Source organism: Ascaphus truei, chromosome 7 (assembly GCF_040206685.1).
Source record: "Ascaphus truei isolate aAscTru1 chromosome 7, aAscTru1.hap1, whole genome shotgun sequence".
Lineage (NCBI taxonomy): Eukaryota > Metazoa > Chordata > Amphibia > Anura > Ascaphidae > Ascaphus > Ascaphus truei.
Window position 1 is genome coordinate 86098092 of NC_134489.1, and position 18087 is coordinate 86116178.

Here is an 18087-nt window from a genome sequence, read left to right on the forward strand (position 1 = left end):
AGCACTTTGTGTGCCAATTCCAGGAGAAAGCAGCTGCATCCTTAAAGGGGGCAGAAGTTGCTACTACAGGTTAACAAAGCAGAAGGGAATTCCTATCAATTGCATTGCAGGATTTCTGGATGGTGATGATGAGCTTACTTTAGAAAGTACAAGAAACTTTAAGCCTATTTGAATACAGGAAAGTAATCCTGGATGCTATTATAAGACATTAGAGAGATTACTTTCTAACTCACATGGCTAATTACAGGAGACACACTGCATATGAATATGGAAATATAATGTAACTTTGATATTGATGACTCAAATGTGACAAGGTTACTTATGTGTTAAAAAAAAAAGGGTTCTCATAACTCACTTCATTGGTAGCAGGTTTCTAGAATTGTTCTATACTGCTGAAATGGTTAAAGCAAAAAAAAAAAAGCATTATTTAAATCTCAAACAGGGTTAAATGAGTATTTCACATGTTCTGCCACTACTCACCCCCCAAAAAGGTACACTATCATCCCTCTGCACACGTGTGATATTTTGACATGGAAATTGTTGTTTGGGGGACAGGAGGGTGGGGGGGGGGGGGGGGGTGGGGAGAGGAGAGGGGGCAGAGGGGACACATTAGATATGATATATAAAAGCTGGAAGACATAAATATATATACAGTATGATTGTCATGTACAGTATCAGTGGCATGAATACAGATACACACACATTTTGTTTGCTCCCTTTAGAACTCCTTTCTTTTGTGTGTTGCATACATTTTTCTCAGCCGCTTTCAAAGCATATGCACACAAACACGCACACAGACACATGCCCGTTTCCATGGATCTGGGGGTTACCCACAATAGGAAAGCTCTGCTCGAAGTGACAACCCGAGTTGCTCCCACCTTAAAAACCTGCTCTGGCTGTGACGTCACGTCGGAAATTTACCAAAGCAAGAACGGGCCAACTACACAGACTGAGCAAGCCCTTGAGCTCGCTGATTGGCCGGCGGGCGCTGACGTCGGTTGACGCTTGCGGCTTGTAGTGTATGATAGCAGTGGAATACAGAGCCCACATAAACAAAGGCACATTGGAGGGAAGGGCCAGTCGGTCAGGCTAGCTCAGTGTGCTGCCTAACTAGTGCTGTACTCCCATAGAAACTCATGCAAGTTCTCTGCATTGGTCTGATTCCTACCAGTCTAACCTAGGATGTGCAAACATCTGGATGCATAGAGACGCCTCTCCTATAGCACTGCAAGTAAGTGTTTATTTTGTTTTCTGTTGTTTTGGCTGCTTTAATCAAACCGATGCTAATATCCACGTTATGTGTATTAAACACTATGTCTGGTGCATATGGTGCATTTTTCCAGATTTCTGCAAAATGTCTCAGTGGTCATAATATATTATTTTTGTTGCATATTGAATGCAGACTTGATAAGCAAGAGTTGCTATATATACTCATCCCCTAATATATATATATATATATATATATATCTCCCCTACAAGTATCCAACAAGCAGTAAAAGTATAGTTGCTAAAATACCATAAAGATAACTCACAGATGGGCCCTGAGTCTTGTTTTTTGTGTTGGATAAAAGTTGTTGAATATCTATCATGTTTGATTATAGATCGTTTATCTACGTGTCAGTTGCTCTGAGAAAATAACGTGCTGTTGGACAGCCTTCCATCTGTTTTTTATTATTTTACTCTTATGTATGTGTGTGTGTGTGTGTGTGTGTGTGTGTGTGTGTGTGTGTGTGTATATGTATATATACACACACACTCACACGATCCTTTAAAACTGTGAATGCTTAGGTGGAAATGCTGCTGGTTGCATGTAGTGTAGTTACCCTGCTGGCTTTGGGGGAGGTGATTTTCCGGTCTCCTAGTTACTGTACATGGGCCATCAGCTGAAAGAGGTGATGCAAACCAATTAATATTGAACAACTGGATGCCTTGATATTATGTATTACACTAATAAGGGATTTTGAAAGAGGTTTTCATTTCATTCTGTATACATGGCTGACTGGCGCAGATTCAGATCTAACACATGCAGGCAGACACGTTAAAAGTCACAATATTTTTTTTTAAATGACGAATGTAAGTAAAAAGTGTGGCTTGTCCAGCAACAACATTACTTTGTTTACAGAGAAAACCGTTTTACAAAAGATCTAATCATTTTAACGTTTTGTTAATGGGTTAAGAACACAGTAAGATCAAGTGCTGAAAGTTACTCTTTGATGTCACTTGTATATTTCAAATGTATGTATGCTGAAAAAAACTGTTCCTTCCGTTGTACACAAACACGAGAACGTGTTTCAGGTTATAAACTAAAATATGACAACCTTTTCTCATTTAGACACAAATCTAATAGATGCATTAATAAATATGTAATGTCTGTGAATACTATTAGGCCTCCTTGTGTGTATACTGTACCTTTACAACACACAGGATCCTTTTATTTATTGTATGGAAAATTCTCATGGCTTGCTATGAAATTCACTAATTGAATAGCTATACACACTCGAAGAAAGTGTAAACTGCACAGTGACTCAAATATTAGTAGTCTATTTGCAATGAATTAGAGTGTCAATGACTCATGTTCAGCAAAGAGTTTGCCTTAAAGTACCACTTGTTTTCTAATTTTGCTATGAGTCAATACTATATGTTGGAGTACTGTCTTTAAAAGGCCCTCTATTAACGGAATCCCTATGTTAAAGAAATAACATGGCATTGGTTATTATGAACAAATGGAGACATCAGTGGCTGCATTAATATCATGCTTAATAATGCATTTCTGTTTCAGAAACCTTTGCGGACAGACTGGGCTCTAAACGGAATAGTTTAAATCCTGGAAAGTTTGTCCCAACAAGAATTACAACACTGTCCTCCTTTACTTTCATCGAAAACGCCTGCACTCCGGCTGAAGGTTTGTTGCTCTTCATTTCTTGTTAGGAGTCAGACAATACATTGGGGTACAAGGCAACTGTACCTCATTAGCAGCATTGGAAAATGTCATTTAAAAGTTATACCGTGATTGTTTTAAGCTAGAGCAAATACTGTAATAAGGAAACATTGTATAGCAGAATGGGGGTAGAGCATGCATTGCGTTTATTGTGCAGTCTCAAACATTTCATGTGCTTAAAAAGTTGCAAACAAATTACATAAAGTAGACATCATAAATTCAAGTTTGTAATTAAGTCCTAGAATTAATGTCTAAATGAAAGAATGATAAATGAAACAATAAGCCATAATCAGGTGTAGATTGGGGAGAGAGTGTGCAGTTGAACAGTATGGGTATCTATTAAATTGTTTCATTTACAGCCATGCCCTGTGTTCAGGCTCAGTATGGGTCATCGCCTCAAGGAGCCAGCCCAGCTTCCCAGAGCTACAGTTACCACTCTTCAGGAGAATACAGCTCCGATTTCTTAACTCCAGAGTTTGTCAAGTTTAGCATGGACCTCACCAACACTGAAATCACTGCCACCACTTCTCTCCCCAGCTTTAGTACCTTTATGGACAACTACAGTACAAGCTACGACGTCAAGCCACCTTGCTTGTATCAAATGCCAATCCCTGGCCAGCAGTCTTCTATAAAAGTTGAAGATATTCAGATGCACAGCTACCAGCAACACAGCCACCTTCCACATCAACCCGACGAGATGATGGCGCATTCAGGCTCTGTGTACTACAAACCATCATCGCCCCCAACTTCCACCACTCCAGGTTTCTCTGTCCAACACAGTCCAATGTGGGATGACCCTGGCTCTCTTCACAGCTTCCATCAAAATTACGTGGCCACCACCCACATGATTGATCAGAGGAAAGCTCCTGTATCCAGGCTTTCCTTGTTCTCTTTCAAGCAATCTCCTCCAGGGACACCCGTATCCAGTTGTCAAATGAGGTTTGATGGCCATCATGTGTCCATGAACCCCGAGACTTCCGGAGCCCATCATGTGATAGACGGACAGACTTTTGCCGTTCCAAATCCTATCAGAAAACAGGCATCCATGGGCTTTCCTGGGCTCCAACTTAGCCATGCTTCCCAACTGATTGACAACCAGGTACCTTCACCACCATCCCGAGGGTCACCATCAAATGAGGGTCTCTGTGCTGTATGTGGGGACAATGCTGCCTGCCAACACTATGGAGTTCGTACATGTGAAGGATGCAAAGGATTTTTTAAGGTTAGTACAAGGCATATTAAAGATAATTATGTCATTGACAGCCTTTTGTACATAAGAATATAATACCACCATCAAGTTGGGGTAGACCAATGAATAATAATCCACATGATAACAAACTATAAGAATGAAGAATTACAACTGATAACGTATTCAATACATATAATATTTTGTATGTTGTCTAACAAGTTAATCTAAACGGGAAAGGCATTGAGAACAATTAGGTTCTGTTTTTTAGTGCTTACATCAGTCGCTCAAGGTGTCTTTCTAACTGGGAAGTTGTATTTAGTTGAACATTTGTATTTGCATGTGCTATAAGCAGCCTTCCCCTTTAGATTTAAATTGGTTAGGACAGAGAACCGTGTCTAAGCTAACCAAGTGGAACAGAATTCCCTATGGTAAAATTAAGTGATCTCTTTATTTCACCATCCTGATTGAATAATCTTATCATTTTAAATAGAGAAGGTCTCCAAGGAATGTAAATAATATGAATGCCCACGGATTTGTATTTACTGAACGTCTACCCCTTCTTCTCTTGGCATATAAAACACAGCTAGAAGCTGAAAGAACAGCTCAAATGTTAACGCTATCAATTTTCTCCTGTTAAATGCCCTGCACAAAAGCCGCAGCCGTTCAGACACGTTATCCTCATCACTTGTAATGCTGGATTTAATAGAAATTAACAAATCACGTCTAATTCCTCTTTTTCCCCCTTCTCTTTCAGCGCACGGTCCAGAAAAATGCGAAATATGTTTGTCTAGCAAATAAAAACTGTCCAGTTGACAAACGACGCAGAAATAGATGTCAGTACTGTCGGTTTCAAAAGTGCCTAGTAGTTGGCATGGTCAAAGAAGGTACATGATGACACCATCTTTAAATGTTTTACACACACACACACACACACACACACACACACACACACACACACACACACACACACACACACACACACACACACACACACACACACACACACACACACACACACACAGATATATATATAAAAAATAAATAAAGAAAGAATATCACTTGTGAGCACCTTCACATGTCTTAGACAGGTCTGCAACCCTGCCTTTCAACCATTATCACCTAGCATACATAAATGTGTGTGTGTGTATATATATATGTGTGTGTGTGTGTGTGTGTGTGTGTGTGTGTGTGTGTGTGTGTGTGTGTGTGTGTATGTATGTATGTATGTATGTATATATATATATATATATATATATATATATTCACTGCCTACAAACAAAATATACCATCCCTTTCTACAGGACACAACACAGTTTTTTTTTTTTTTTTTTTTTTACCAAAGAGTTAATGGAAATCTCATTATTTACAGATTAAGTGATCTGTGTATTATACACATACTGTACTAATTGTCATGCCTGTGAGTTCCTTTTACAACATTTATTATGTGGACTGTGTTTTCCATAAATTAGTCACATCTGAACAGCATGCAGGCTGAAGTCAAGAACAGTGCCTTTGTAATGGAGAAGAATAAAATGTGTGGCAAGAATGTGAGTGGGAACTGAATCTTGAACATCCTGATCTTTTTCTGGTTGCAGTGGTTCGTACAGACAGTTTGAAAGGTCGGAGGGGTCGCTTGCCTTCCAAGCCCAAGAGCCCCCAGGAGCCATCACCCCCTAGCCCACCGGTGAGTCTGATCAGTGCACTAGTGAGAGCCCACGTCGACTCCAATCCGGCAATGAGCAGCCTGGACTATTCCAGGGTAAGTGGGAGATACTGTGAGCAGAGATGGATAGCTGTTAACTGCAATTCCCTGTCAACACAGGGCATTAGAAACAAAACACACTCATTCTGCAAATACATTATTTTTCTCTGTACACTTTCATCCATAAGTATATATGTTTTCATTCACGTGAATACCAATTTGCTGCCTTCTTAAGTTTAGCATAAAAACTAATTTCATAAGACACCTTTTTGGTATCTTCACACATAAATAAACTTTCCTCTAATGTTACACACGTACTGCTCTATTTGCACAACTGGCTTTGACATAATTACGTCTTTAAACTTAAACAGCTTGGACTGTGTACACAGAGAAAACACACACCAGGAATATTTGAGAAGCAGTTTGCTGCAGTTTTGCAGGTCGTTATTTTGATATTTTAAGGACTTGCTATATTTTCAAAGACAGACCAATCATTCTGAATTCCACAGTAGTAAAAGGCAATTTATACACTTGAAGTAGAGACCTTGTGGCACCATCCCTGATTGAATTAATTGCAATGGAACATCTAATTTCCTTACTGGTCAGAGAGAGTTTTAATTGTTATAAAAGCCAAGCTCCCTTACTATAAATGAGGTTAGCAATTTCACGGGTTATATATTTTAGAAAACCTCATTAAGTGGATTTTTTTATATGAATTCCAGTTCCAAGCTAACCCAGAATATCAGATAAATGGAGATGACACTCAACACATCCAGCAGTTCTATGATCTGTTGACTGGCTCCATGGAGATCATCAGAGGATGGGCAGAAAAAATCCCAGGCTTCTCTGATCTACATAAACAGGACCAAGATCTTCTATTTGAATCTGCTTTCCTTGAACTTTTCGTGTTGCGGTTAGCATACAGGTAATTACCAAATTAGGTCTTAATTGTTATATAAGCAACCCTCTTTCAAGGTCAATTGATTTGCATTTTATTGGCTCCTCAGTAATTACAAGTCTTTTAAATGCCAATTTATTATTCCCATACTAATTAGTTTTTTTTTTTGTCTTTTTTTTTTCTACTTTTTTTTTTATAACTAATTGCAGGTCTAACCCAGCTGAGGGAAAACTCATCTTCTGCAATGGGGTGGTCTTGCACAGGTTGCAATGTGTCCGTGGTTTTGGTGAATGGATAGACTCAATCGTTGAATTTTCTTCCAACTTGCAGAATATGAACATAGACATCTCGGCTTTTTCCTGTATTGCTGCACTGGCCATGGTCACAGGTCAGTATCTTATCTACTGTAGTACAAAATACATCTTACTAATGGATGCATTTTATAAGTAGATCTATGGAAACATGATGGAAACCTCAAACAGTGAAACATGTCTTTGTTCCATTCTTCTTTTCTACAGAGAGACATGGGTTGAAGGAACCCAAGCGAGTGGAAGAACTCCAAAACAAGATAGTAAACTGCCTCAAAGACCATGTGACTTTTAATAATGGGGGATTAAATCGCCCAAACTACCTTTCCAAACTTCTGGGGAAGCTGCCTGAACTCCGCACACTTTGCACACAGGGGCTCCAGCGCATTTTCTACCTGAAACTGGAAGATTTGGTACCACCTCCAGCAATCATTGATAAACTATTTCTGGACACCTTACCTTTTTAAGACTCTCCCATTTCAATGAACTCCAAATAACGTTACCTGGCTGAAGGACCGCAAGCGAACAGATGCAGCTTGGGTGCCTAATTGCCAGCAGAGACTAATGGTATCTCTTAACCAGTGACAGATGGTGATGGGGCATTCTAGCACAATGGCAAGGATTCTGAGAATGGACTCTACAAATACACTGCTATCAACGTTTTATTATCAGTTGACACGATTCATGTATTAGAAGAACAACTGCTAAATATAATGAAAATATCTCTTACATTACTAGGTGCAACTAAGAATGATCTTAGTAAAAAGTATTAAGGTGGCCCACATTAACGCCCTTTCAGAGACTAAAGTTTTCTGCTGTACAAGAAAGCTGTAATATATTGTGAAAATAAATGTTCAGTGGGTGGCATGAAAGAAGGAAAAGGCTTGTACATGTATCAGATACAATTGAGCTATTTTTAATTATTTTGTGCCTATTTATGAATAAATATTAAACCGATTCTAAAAGCTGTGTTTTGCAAAAAAATAAAATAATTAAATTACAAAGAGATAAAAAAAAGCTCTAATGCATAAAAAAGGGAAGCATGTTTATACAGTACTAGGTCGGGAAATGTTATAGGCAATTGCTATTTCAGTAATGTCTATATTATATAAATAGTATTTCAGACACTATGTAGTCTGTTAGATTTTATAAAGATTGGTAGTTATCCGAGCTTAACATTTTCTGAACTGTAAAATAGGTGGGCACAGATATTACTATAAAATAATCCTACAAGAGGGACACATAGTGTTTGTAACACCGTCCAACATTCCTTGTTTGTAAGTGTTGTATGTACTGTTGATGTTGATAAAAGGTTTATATCTTAATTATTTTGTTGTCTAAAGCTAACCTAAACTTGCATGCAGCAGCTTCTAACGGTTTCCAGCGTGCCAATGCACCACTCACTGGAAATTACTGAGCACTTTGAAAAAAAATTATGTCTAAAATTGTCAGTTAATATATTATTTCATGTTTGAGTAAAATTTGTAATATTGGCATAATCTGTAGTATGTTTCTTTGTATATTCCAGTACGGCACATTACAAGTCACTGCCTTTTTTTCTATGGTGTATGACACTTAAGAGACTCTGATTTCCCCCCCCTCTGATCATTATTTTCTTTGAAAGAAAGAACATTTAATGTTTACAACAATAAAACCCTGTAAACGGATATACTTTCGCCTATTTCTATCCAAGATCCAAGACAAAGTGACAGTATTATTTGCTAAAGCAGCAAAGGGACAGAACACAATTGAAAGATGCATAGAAGAAAAAAAAAAGTTGTGATTTTTCTTTGTCAGTAAAATGAAGTAAAGGAAAAGGACTTAATCATGAAAGGTTAGTTATATTTTACTATTGATATATTTTAATACAGTTTTTTCAGCATCGTTTCATATTTTGTTTTAGAAAACAATCATGTCCCCAAAAAGGCGTTTACTAAACAGCAGATGCAAGAATATATATTCATTATAAATCTCATCTTGTTTGTCAGCATATTGCAAAAGCCACTAATTGTTCCCCTTTAAGGAGGTTTAACATAGTTACTTTCTTGAAAGTAAGTTAAAAAGTAGAAGGGGGAAGTTGTTATGCGAAAAAGTTACATTCTTAGCAGCTACTAAAAATAATATGGCATATAATCTAATACCTAAAAAGCAGTGCAATATAAAACAATTTATTTAATGTTTAGGATTACATTTGGATTAATGTTGGGTCATTTATAAAAGGGTGATTTCTAATTGACATCGTTTATTTTGAATTCATTGACTGTACTCAGTGTACAATTGGCATGATGCGTTAATATAATGATAGTCTAAATCCAATACTAAAATAATTCACACAATGTGCTGACTATTACCTTATTTGATTAGTAGATAAGATTGTATTGTACAATTAAGATGATATCTCTCTCTTTTTTTTTTAATGCTGGGAAAATATACTTGAGACAGAACAATCTCTTGAAAGACAAGGCGCTTATTATATAGTGAGAAGCTTATCACAAGTAAGCAAACAAGCAGGGCACAGAAATTCAGAAACAAGTCATTATAACTTTATCAGAACTAGGGTTCCTTAGAAAATAACAGGCACTTGTTGGCATTTTCCCGACTGCTTGGACAAGGGTAGAACGCAACTGAGTATTGTGTAATATATGGGGACATATAGGAAATATTTCTATTGTATCTGAAAGACGTTTGTTTCATTATGTGGGATTTCTATTGTAGATCAAATATTTTTTATTCAGGACAAATGCAGAGTTTTTGCGCAACTACCCCTTACCCGCCATACATGCCCAGTGGCAAACCTCATATTACAACCCTACAAGGAGATTTGATCCTTCTGGATAGCCCTAATCCATAAGAATATATTGGTTCTTTAATGTAACATATGTTGTCCTGGGAGTGAAAACCCCCCAGAAAGCCAAAACATTTTCAGAATAAAATGAGCTGCAAAAAAACCCCCTGCTCTATAGTAATGAAGCAAAACACCCCAAATTATAAGAAATCAGGTGTACAATATATTTCACAAGTTGGTTTTTCTTTTCTTTTTTTTCCTCTCATCTGTTTGATCCTTCAGTGAGGAATCAGTTTGATAGGTGATTCTTATCTTTATGGCAGAAAACAAACGCTGGATGAAATATATAATGAATCTAACAAACGGTTGGGGGTATTGCACCAAAAACTTTAATTATGGAGATGAGCCATAAAACCATGTCCTTGATGCGAATTATTATATATATTTTTTGTACCATATAATACCCCCCCCCTTATCGATCCATTTCCAACCCTTCCTTTTTCTATCTTTTTTCTTTAACAACAAACACTGATCTCTCTCTATTTAGAATTAGCAATCAATACATGTGATTTAATACAAATATTTAACTGCATCTTCTTTTGGGCAGATCGTATACATGTTTAAGAGTTCAAGTGCAATCTAACAACCAATCCCCCTTAAAAATAAGTATACAAAATAAAATGAATAATTTTATGTTGATTGAAAGTGTTTTCCCATTGCTATATTAGGAAAATAGTAAATCTTAAAATCGGAAACATTTTGTACAGAAATAAATCGTTCGTTTTCTGTCTCTTAAATATATAGATAATTGTTATTTTATTGGTGAGATATGTTTTTTTTTGCAGAAAAGTATTTTATTCTGAATTTCATCATTAAAATAAGAAGCTTTATGTGCAGAAATTCCAGCCATGTTAAATTAGAGGAATGAAAAACTTCCTTGTACTGAAAATATGATTGCATTTTAAGGATGCTACAATATACTGAATCCTTCATTTGTAGGTACATGTTGAGACAGTAATTTGTTTGAATCTATGTAATCTAAATTCTGGTTTTACTGCTTGGTATAGAACTACAAAAATAGTTTGGAATACATAAGGATTATGTTAAGGTAAAAATAACTAAAATAATGCAATTTCTTTTTCAAGCAAGTTATAAGTGAGGGAGTAAAATGTATTTTATGAAGACTTTTCTTGCAAATCTTCATTACCTTGTCCAAAAGATTATTTTCATTTTAGATGATGGGATCTATTTACTTGCTATGCTCTGAACATCTTTCCATTGTATTATTTATTATTTCTTACATTTCTTTATGGAATGCTAATTATACTGTCCTTATTAAATGGTCAGATATTCTTGGATATAATACCTCCTCAACCATGAGAGTAGAAACCTATGTAGACTTGGTTAAAATGCAGCTATTCTTTATTACAGTTCCAGCTTTCTTAACTCTTTCAATGCCAGGGGAAACTGCATTACCTTGCAATACCTTACATGTCCTTGTTGCAAAGGGTTTAAGGTGCAATCCTTAATACTGTTTTTTTTTTTTAAATCATCTTTTGTTGCTGGTGTTGTTTTCTGCTCTCTACATGGATACTTACTTAAAAAAAAAATCCTTATGGCTTTCTAGAAATATAGCCATGTATGTTGGTTGATATTTCTGGATTGGGGTTCCCCTCTGAGAAAAGCAAGCCTTTTTTATGCTCTGTGATAAAATAAATATGATATGGTTTTCAAGAAGAAATGTAAAATAATAAAACCTGACTGCTGCTTAGTCGTAAGAGTACTTTGACTTCATTTAGTTTTCTTAAAACCTTTTACTATTTAGAGAAATTGCAGCTCTACAGTAGATATATATATTTTTTTGCAAGAAGAGGATATCTATATCTGCACATTCCATGGTTATTCTTTTCATTGTGCATATCCCAAAAAGCAGAGACCATCAGTATGGTGTGCTGGACAAAGGCAAGCAGAATTGTGAGCCAATTACTTGATTCTTGCTACTACTGTAAATAGCACCCAATCAATTGACTATGCTTATGGGCAAGATATTTATACATAGACAATGCAGTTATAACATATACAGTACATGGCAAGGACAAACGTGAAGGTGAAACATATAACTATTTTGGCTACTTTGAGGCACGTTTTATTTAATAACATATCAGACAGAGCCCTATATATGTTTGCAGTTGTAAATTGTATCTTCTGAAGATCCTGAATGAGTTAATAATATTCACTGCTAGTGATATGCTGATACCAATTTGACATATGAACAATGAAGCAGTCCTGCTGCATAAAGTAACCTATTGATAAGAAATACAATTTGAGGTAATCTTTGCATGAAATATATATATTGTTAGAAATATTCCTCAATATTCCTAATATAATTAGCAATTTTCCTATGATAAAAATGACTAACTTGCCTCATTCATATTTATATTTTCATAAAAGCACCTGAAAATGGTGTAATGGCAAAATTGGGGGATGCAATTAAACATCATAAATTGTCAGACTGTTCTGACAATTGTTCAACACCATTGGAAGGCAAAAGGGTATAAATAATAATCGCACAATTATTTCTGCCATATTTGCATTGTGTTAGTCTAGTAACTATATTTTTAGCACATGTAGGGAATTCTATTCATACCATAGTTGAATTGCTTTATTCAGAGTAATTTGCTGCAAATACGCTTACAAAGACATACTGTAGTCCTAAAAAAGGCTCACATATTCATGCGTATCTCAGTGTTAATGGCTCTTGTTGTGAGTGACCCCAGTTTGAATCCCAGTGCTAAGTAGCTCTCCCTGTGACCTTGGGCAAGTCCTTTTCCCTGTGCATCATATACTATAATTAGATGGTAAGCTCTTCAGGGCAGGGGTTCTCAGTGTCTGCAAAAATCACTGCGCTGATAGTCAGCGCTATGCAGGAAAAAATATTATTATTGTCACATTAGCATTTGCAGGAATTCTTGTATATGGATAAATGCACAATTAAATGATTTATTTTGGGGCTATGTGTTTGACAATGTAGTATTAGATGAAATCCCCTTTCATTAACCCATCGGTGGCGATAGGGCGCTGCAACCCAAGTAAAGCCCAGCATTACAGGCCGTCCAGGCACTGTAGGGTTTTATAGAGCGATGCTACACAGGGGTTGTAACTCTCCTATCCCCTTCCCTGCCAAAGCAGCCTGCTACCTATTGTAAAACAGTATGTTAAACGTTCCCCCTTTGGGGGTGAAAGGGTTATGTTTAATGCATATGGGTTACTTAAACAGCAACAAATCTCCTTATTTTAGCATCTCTTGCACTCCTGCGGCATTGATATATGTCCCCTGTTGTGTTAGTTTAGCTTTTGTGGGACCCTTGCATGATAAATGACCTCATTCTGTAAATTTACATTGCAAACTTGCGTCACTTTTTCTGATATTTCCATAATTGTTGGCCCAAGTGCACGAAAAGTTGATGGTAACATGGCAGAAAAGAAGTGATGCCGTTTTAAAGCTTAAACTCATATTGTTTTGCTGTGTAAAAATTCCGTAAATGTAATTTTTTTGCTAATCCATTGTTCATTATAAATAACACTCATACATGTTGCTTCCAGAAAAGTGATTCATTCCAAAAGAGCATTATGCTTTAAAGCACATCAATGTCATTAGGTGATACATGCACTGTTTCTTTATCTATCAAATTAGTCTGCATGCCGCTGATTCTTCTAAACACACACATAGACACACGTACAACAAATGCATGTATGTTTGTGTGTATATCATTTAGATTTTTTTAAATGATACATTTTATTGTACACTTATCAGCCAGCATCTTTATAAGAAGAGTATTTTTTTTCTACAACTAAATTCAAATCGAGATGGAAAAACAGTGAGTGCTATATATATATACACATACATACATAGTATATATATATATATATATATATATATATATATATATATATATATATATATATATATATATACATATACATATACATATACATATACATATATATATACACGTATATATGCTAAATGTTTAGTCGAACATCGTAATAAAACAGCCATGAGATTGTTAAATATGTAGGTATAATTGGTACAGAACATCTAAACACAGACTTAAAAGAAAGAGAAGTAGAATTGATGAATATAAGCAGAACCTGCACCAGCCTGTGACCTGACAAGACCCCAATGTATTTCTTACCCTCCGGTGCTTTGTCAAGGCTTTCTGTTTCAGTGCATACATTTATGTAATATGCAAGTGAGTACGTATCCAAGTGAGTACATCATCTGTAAAACCATTCGATGAGGATAAATAGTTTCATGGATTTGGAAGTAAAGAGACGTGTGAATAGCATTGATTTTTGTTTTCACTTTGTAACATGGTTTATAGTATTTTGAGAAAGTGGAATTTTCATTAGTGAAGTGGGATGACTACTGCAGTTTACCTTGAACGTCTTCAGCAAGGAAATACTGTAGCAAAATGGTGAAAAACTGTGTCAGTCTTTGACTGAGTTAATGGTTGAGCCACCAGTGCTGAAGCAGGGATATCCTGAAAACCCAACTCGGAGGCCCTTGAGGACTGGAGTTGCCCTGGTCTAAATGCAAACCACTTATTAAACTTGCATTCAAAAAAAAATCTGGAAAAGGTTTCACAAGCAGCACAAACTGCACAGTTGCAGTTAACGGAGAGCATTCTGTCATGCAACACCTTTAGCATTTGGTTTTCGTGATGTAAATTATGTAAAATAGCTTTTACCAGGTAGGCCCAGAAGACCAACCACAAATAGTATAATTACAAATAGCACAGAAGGCCCAATGCATGCTGCTGCAGTTGTCCTACAAACGATTTTGTTCAAAAGCTAAATTATAGAGCAGTATATACATATAGACGTACATTTTATCTTTTTGAATTAAGGATAGAAAGTGTAACAGGGTAGCTCAACATATATTACTAAATATAAAAGTACATATGGGAGTTTTAGGGGAAAGGGTTTACATCTAGGAAAATAAATGAAAATGCAGCTGTACCAAAGCTGCTACAAATACGGCAGAGTTATAAATGCATTAAAATCCTAATGGTGGCCGGTTTATACTGTACTCCATGATCTAATAACTACCCACCTGCATGAGACTTCGTAGCTGGATAATAAACAACCTTTAGATTGAAGAAAGGATAAAACAACAAATAAATAAATATTTCTGTCAGTAAACAGGTTTGAAGTGCTGGTGTGACCGAGTTTAATGGAAGTTAGCAACCAAGAACTTGTGTTTTATATATTGTCCCTTGTAATGCAATATTACTTTGTTTCACTGATGTTGCAGTCAGATACATGACTCTCCATCTCCATTACTTGGCGGACATTCTGAAAAGATTTTGGTCAGTGACAGAAAGGGTAGAGGGTAACCTTTCCTCAGTGGCAAAATAATCAGTGCAAGGAAGTTTCAACCTTTCACTGTTCACTAGCTTCCCAGTGGGTCATTCACGGTCTACAATTTTCTTAATTCCTGACACCTTTGGACAGTTTCCCCTGGCATTTACAGCATCTGCATGGAATGTTCCATTCTTCCTACAAGTTTCTGCAAAATGGTAGAAACACCTGCAAACGTGCATTGCATCATCAGTACATAGGACATTCGCTTACCTATGCACTATATGTAATATGTGTGTGTGCTTACATATGCACTCTATGTAATATGTGTGTGTGTGATAACATGTAAAAATACTTGTGGAACAAAAACTTAACACTCATGTATACCTGAAAATACAAAATATTGTATCATTAGAAAAATAATTTCGCTAGGTGTTTCGGGGTCTGGCGAGGATCCAGTATCTCAGAGGTATAAATACTCCAAGAAATGTGACTTCACACCTCATCCGGTATCTCAGAAGTCTCAATATGCCCATCCCAGTAGAGTTACGCCTCCCATGTGACCATGTAAAATAAAGTATACATAGATGTTATTAACAAGAAATGAAATTCAAACTAATATACTCTAATTTAGAGAAACATAGAAAAACCAAAAGATGAATTCAACCAGCTGGCATAAGATAGCCAAGTTTAACTATCCATTTATACTTTCTCTGAAGGAGACATTTTTCAAAGTCACCCCTCTGATGCCAAGAGTTACTTTTTCGATCCCAAATGCCGAAAGACAGATATCTCAAATTATGACAAAAATAAAAATGTCTGGCAACAGAGGTGATCTTTTTACGTGATACAAGGACTACTTTAGCATTTTTAATATCAAGAATGTGCTCTAGAAGAATATGAAAGCTTAATTATCTTGATGTCATACCTATATATATATCTTGTTACAGGAACATGTAAGATAATATATCACCCCTTTTCTTTTACAAGTAAGAAATTGTCTGATTGAGATTTCTTTATTATCGGAGGTATTAAAAAAAAAACTATCGGTGGTCCTGTATGTACATTTACTTGTTGACATTGTGGAGAAAGATGTGAGCACTTAACGAGAAATGGATACATGATTTATGTGGTGTATTATTATGACACGGTTTTGTAAGATATAGACCGATATCAACAAAGCGGTTCTTTTCCCAAACACCTGACACCAGAAGGTATTCTAAGGAATAACATTTAGTAAATTTAGTCCAAACTTTATTCCTTAGTGCTGCTTGAACTGAGGAAGAAACTCTGGCTTTTCAAATCATGTATTAAAAACAGATTCCTTTAGTCCAAATGAAAAAATAAATAAATATATATATATATATATATATATATATATATATATATATATATATATTTATATATATATATATATATCCCATAATATTGGCACTGGAGATGCAGTCATATACCATAGCTCATGTAATTCAATGTAGGACTGATGGTTTATCTTTTAAACCACATTGAAATATAGATTGAACTTGTGCAAACCTTGAGGGATAACAAATGACCACTTAGTGGGGATCTCTCAGGTACTCTGATATGGTTTTATTGAGTAGAGATGGACAAATTTTCCATCTAAATCATAATCCGACGCAGAATCGCCAGTTCCTTTGAGCCGCGGATTTCAGTAGATTAGTCTCAAAATTCGTTTTTTCTTTTCTTTCCTATGACTGAAAATCCGTCCGACGGATTTGAAATCCGAACCAGCAAACTGAAGCTGAATCCGTCAAACGGAATTATAATAGGTAGGAGGAGAAATATATACATAGTGGTCAATCTGAAAATTCGAGTCCCATGGACTGATTTTAAAGAATCTGGGCGGCCTAAAGTGGATAAAATCCGACTTCGGATTTCAGCATGCGGATCTGACCTGAGAAGGCCGGGAAAATTCACGAAAGCGGATTCTGACAGGTTCACCCATCTCTAATATTGAGATATAGGCTAAGTATCTTTTCAACATTTATTTTCAATGGATACACATAGGGTGCAGATTTCAAAATAAGGATAGCTGCAAATAAGCACTTTATATATAAACGTAGGTGAGATTGGAAATGATTCCTGCAGCGATTGACAATTTATACATTTTGAGTCTTTCATGTAGAAAAAATAAGAAGTTAACGTTAAAATGTTTGTTTTTCAACATCCATTCCATGCATAATATGAGGCTAATTGTAATTTTCTGTGACACAGCCGTAAGCATAGCAATGTTTCTTGTCAAAGGAGGTGAAGTTCTTCCCAATGTTTCAAGTTCAGACACATTTCAAATACTGTCACACAACCAATGACATGAGGAGAACTTGCTGTGTTTCCATAGTATTTGGCAAATCACTATGTACATGTCTAGTTATATTTTGTGCAAGTTAGCATAACATTTTCCAGTGTAAAATAGGCTTTAAATGTTTGTCAGGATGAGTAGAATGCTTTGGATGATTTGAAAGTCAACTAAAAAAAAAAAAAAAAAAATCACAATTAGCTGTATTTATAACATATGGTGACAATATTTAAAGAGCCACTACTGAGCTTTATTATCATATTAGGTGACCTCACTGCAGCAGCCTTCCATTTTTAATGAAATATTTACCATGGATTTGTGAATCCCGTGAGTGTTTACCAAATAATTTCATTTTCTTTATTAACTAGGGCTGGTGTGTACATATTGTGGAGTTAAGACGGAGGCTAAACACATTGAACAAGGTTCCCCAATTTGTTAATTTACGATCTCTAATAGGATTCCACAGACACATCCACGGTTTTAATCACAAGGGACCTATTTTAAGCCTTTTTATTACAAAACAGTTCCTTTGATTTCTCCTTTCCATGTGAATTCTAGATTACATATTTAAGAAAATTGCAATTAT

At 36.0% G+C, this 18087-nt stretch overlaps 1 protein-coding gene across 3 annotated transcripts; it reads left to right on the plus strand.

Moving 5' to 3' along the window:
• Nucleotides 1-766: 766 nt before the first annotated feature.
• NR4A2 (nuclear receptor subfamily 4 group A member 2) lies at nt 767-8702 on the plus strand. 3 transcript variants are annotated; one of them, XM_075609361.1, is made up of 8 exons: nt 767-1231; nt 2780-2902; nt 3298-4160; nt 4882-5011; nt 5723-5811; nt 6552-6754; nt 6937-7115; nt 7246-8702. In XM_075609361.1, the coding sequence occupies exons 3-8, from the start codon at nt 3300-3302 to the stop codon at nt 7500-7502; spliced, it is 1719 nt and encodes a 572-aa protein (XP_075465476.1). In that variant the 5' UTR covers nt 767-1231; nt 2780-2902; nt 3298-3299; the 3' UTR covers nt 7503-8702. The 3 variants fall into 3 exon arrangements, with proteins under 3 accessions (XP_075465476.1, XP_075465478.1, XP_075465475.1); XM_075609363.1 differs by having other exon boundaries at nt 770-1231; nt 3476-4160; nt 5723-5886; XM_075609360.1 differs by having other exon boundaries at nt 775-1231; nt 5723-5886.
• The last annotated feature ends 9385 nt before the right edge of the window (nt 8703-18087 follow it).